A 2,505-nucleotide genomic window follows, 5' to 3' on the forward strand; every position below is an offset into this window, starting at 1 on the left:
ATTCCCACTTATATTATATGCAAATACCTTTTACATGAAATCTCTATCTTCAATGCAGGTATGCTGGAAAAAGCAGTGTTCACAGCTGAATATAGCAGCATTAATCAGAATGGGTACAGCGTCCCAGGCCTCATCATTTTGGCAGAGTTAGCTTCTTGCGCCAAGCGAACTCTTGCCCGTATGCTAGTCATTATCGTGTCACTTGGATTTGGGATTGTCAAGTGAGTGAAATATGTGACTACTTTTTTGTATCTATTTTTTGAAATACATTTATATGCCATTCAATACCTATGGTATTACCTGTGAAAGAGTTTTTCAAACATGATGTATTGGTAAAGGAACACTTTAATGTACCTGTACTGAATGAGTATTACTAGTTTTGCTATGTTTGTGTGTGTTGACACATATCTTGTTTATACTTATAGAAAACGATTAAACTGAGAGATATACCATAACATTTAAGGGACAACTAGTACCTGAGATTGGATACTGATGTCATAAATGTATATGTGTTCTGAAGTAGCTGAAATGGACTTTTGTACTATGTGACACTGTGTGTGTTTGTATATTGTTTTTGTGCTTTTGCACATCATAAAAGTTCATCTGTTTACATGTATTGTTATGTGAAGGGGTGAGTGTGTATCATAATACACATATTGATGATGGAGTGGAGAAAAGAACACTATGTTTCAGTGAATCCCAACAAGGAGAAAAAGACTAATAGACAGAGACATTTATTTGTACGATTGCATATCACCACAAGTAAACCCCAAGCCAAGATGACCAACTAAAGACAACCAATAATAATGACATGAGAGTTATTGATAATCAATAATAATGACATAAGGGGTGTCATTACATTAATAGCAATATGAAAGGGAAAAAACATGCATTTGACTTTTCAGACCACGCTTAGGTGTGATTCTGCATCGTGTTGTTGGTGTTGGTCTTCTCTACTTTGTTCTTTCAAGCATTGAAGGATGTACAAGAGCACTACAATCTAGAAGTGACCCTCAGAAACAGGTAATATTTTACAGATATATTTGGATATCTTTTTATATGCTGAAGAATTACTGAATGTGATGATCTTTATAACAAATATCAATATATAAAAATAGATAAAAAATGTAATCATATTTTCTTTGTAGTCAGTAATATAAAATTTGATGTTACTAAATATCTCAAATTAAAGATATAGTAGATATACCTGGATCTGACTGCAGTTTAAATTAAGTAGATAGTATAAACATTGTAAATCTTCAATGATAGTATGTCTAATTTTAAGTATACTTTACTTCACATTTTTTTAATTGCATATTTAGTTTTTTGTTTATGCCATATTGAGAATCCCTTCATATTCTTTTCCAGGTCCTTCTAGCTTCCTTGCCTCTGTCCCTTCTGGAGTCAGCCATCTGCCTCTGGATTTTCACTGGACTTGTGCAGACCACACGCATCCTTCGCTTGAGACGCAACCTAGTTAAGCTCTCCCTCTACCGACACTTCACCAACACTCTTGCATTTGCTGTCATAGCCTCGGTTATCTTCATGGTGTGGTCTATCAGGTGGGTGATGCCATTGTTGTGTAAAAGCCTTTGCACAACTTATGGAACTGCACAGTTATGAATATGAGGTAAATGGGTATATTGGTATGGAAGGTTGTTTGATGGGAGTTATATTGAGATATGCATATTTACATACATGCCATTCAGTGAACAACCATACACACTGCTAGGTCCATGATAGCCACTCACCAAATAGCCATTGGCAAAAATTACCCTATTTTGGCTAATTAAATGCATGCCAAGATCACTAATTTGGCAAATTACTTTTCAACTAAAATTTGTCTTACTAATAGTCAATTTGTCGAATAACTTCTTATTGTATGTAATTTTGTAAACTTAGTCAGAATGGGGAGACATTGATCTAAGGCTGGATTGTTAACTTTGGAAGCCCTGGAGAGGGAGTCATTCTGAACTCCTTGGCTGATCTTGGCAACCTCCAATCACTCGGAACTCCTTCGGCTGAGATCGGCGAACAGTTCCGAGTGAAGCTCCATGGATTCCGCCATAGGAGAATTTGTGAGAAAGAAAATAACACAATTTGCTTGGTCACAATTGTAATGCACTGTAAATAATAACAAATAAAGGTTGACTAACTGTCATCCAATTTGGCTAATAACATTTTGAACAAATTAGCCAAAATGACTAATCCTTTAAAACTCCTAACGCTAATCCATTACTGTAATTGTGAAAATAGTGCACCAAACACTACTTTTTGTAAATATGAGCATCTGAACTTTAGAAATTAATTAACAGTTACTGCCAATTTCTATCATTTGTTATACACAGTGGAGCAAATCATAATATACATTGATCTATTTTGTAACATTTTTTGTGTACAAAAAGACATAGTGCCCAGGTAGTGTAACAGTTACAGTAAATTATATATTCTTTTACATGAAATTACTTGCAGGCTAATATTTTTGAATACCATGATTCGTCAGAG

At 34.7% G+C, this 2,505-nt stretch overlaps 1 protein-coding gene across 1 annotated transcript in view; it reads left to right on the top strand.

Annotated features, from left to right (window-relative positions):
* LOC119590679 (transmembrane protein 87A-like) overlaps window positions 1-2,505 on the top strand; it is a gene marked incomplete in the record, with an annotated part of 13,856 nt that overhangs the window by 6,831 nt on the left and 4,520 nt on the right. The window contains 3 exon segments of the mRNA XM_037939364.1: window positions 59-221; window positions 906-1,023; window positions 1,369-1,562. Coding sequence (XP_037795292.1) covers window positions 59-221; window positions 906-1,023; window positions 1,369-1,562 — 475 coding nt within the window.

The sequence above is a fragment of the Penaeus monodon genome, chromosome 27 (genome assembly GCF_015228065.2).
Source record: "Penaeus monodon isolate SGIC_2016 chromosome 27, NSTDA_Pmon_1, whole genome shotgun sequence".
NCBI lineage: Eukaryota > Metazoa > Arthropoda > Malacostraca > Decapoda > Penaeidae > Penaeus > Penaeus monodon.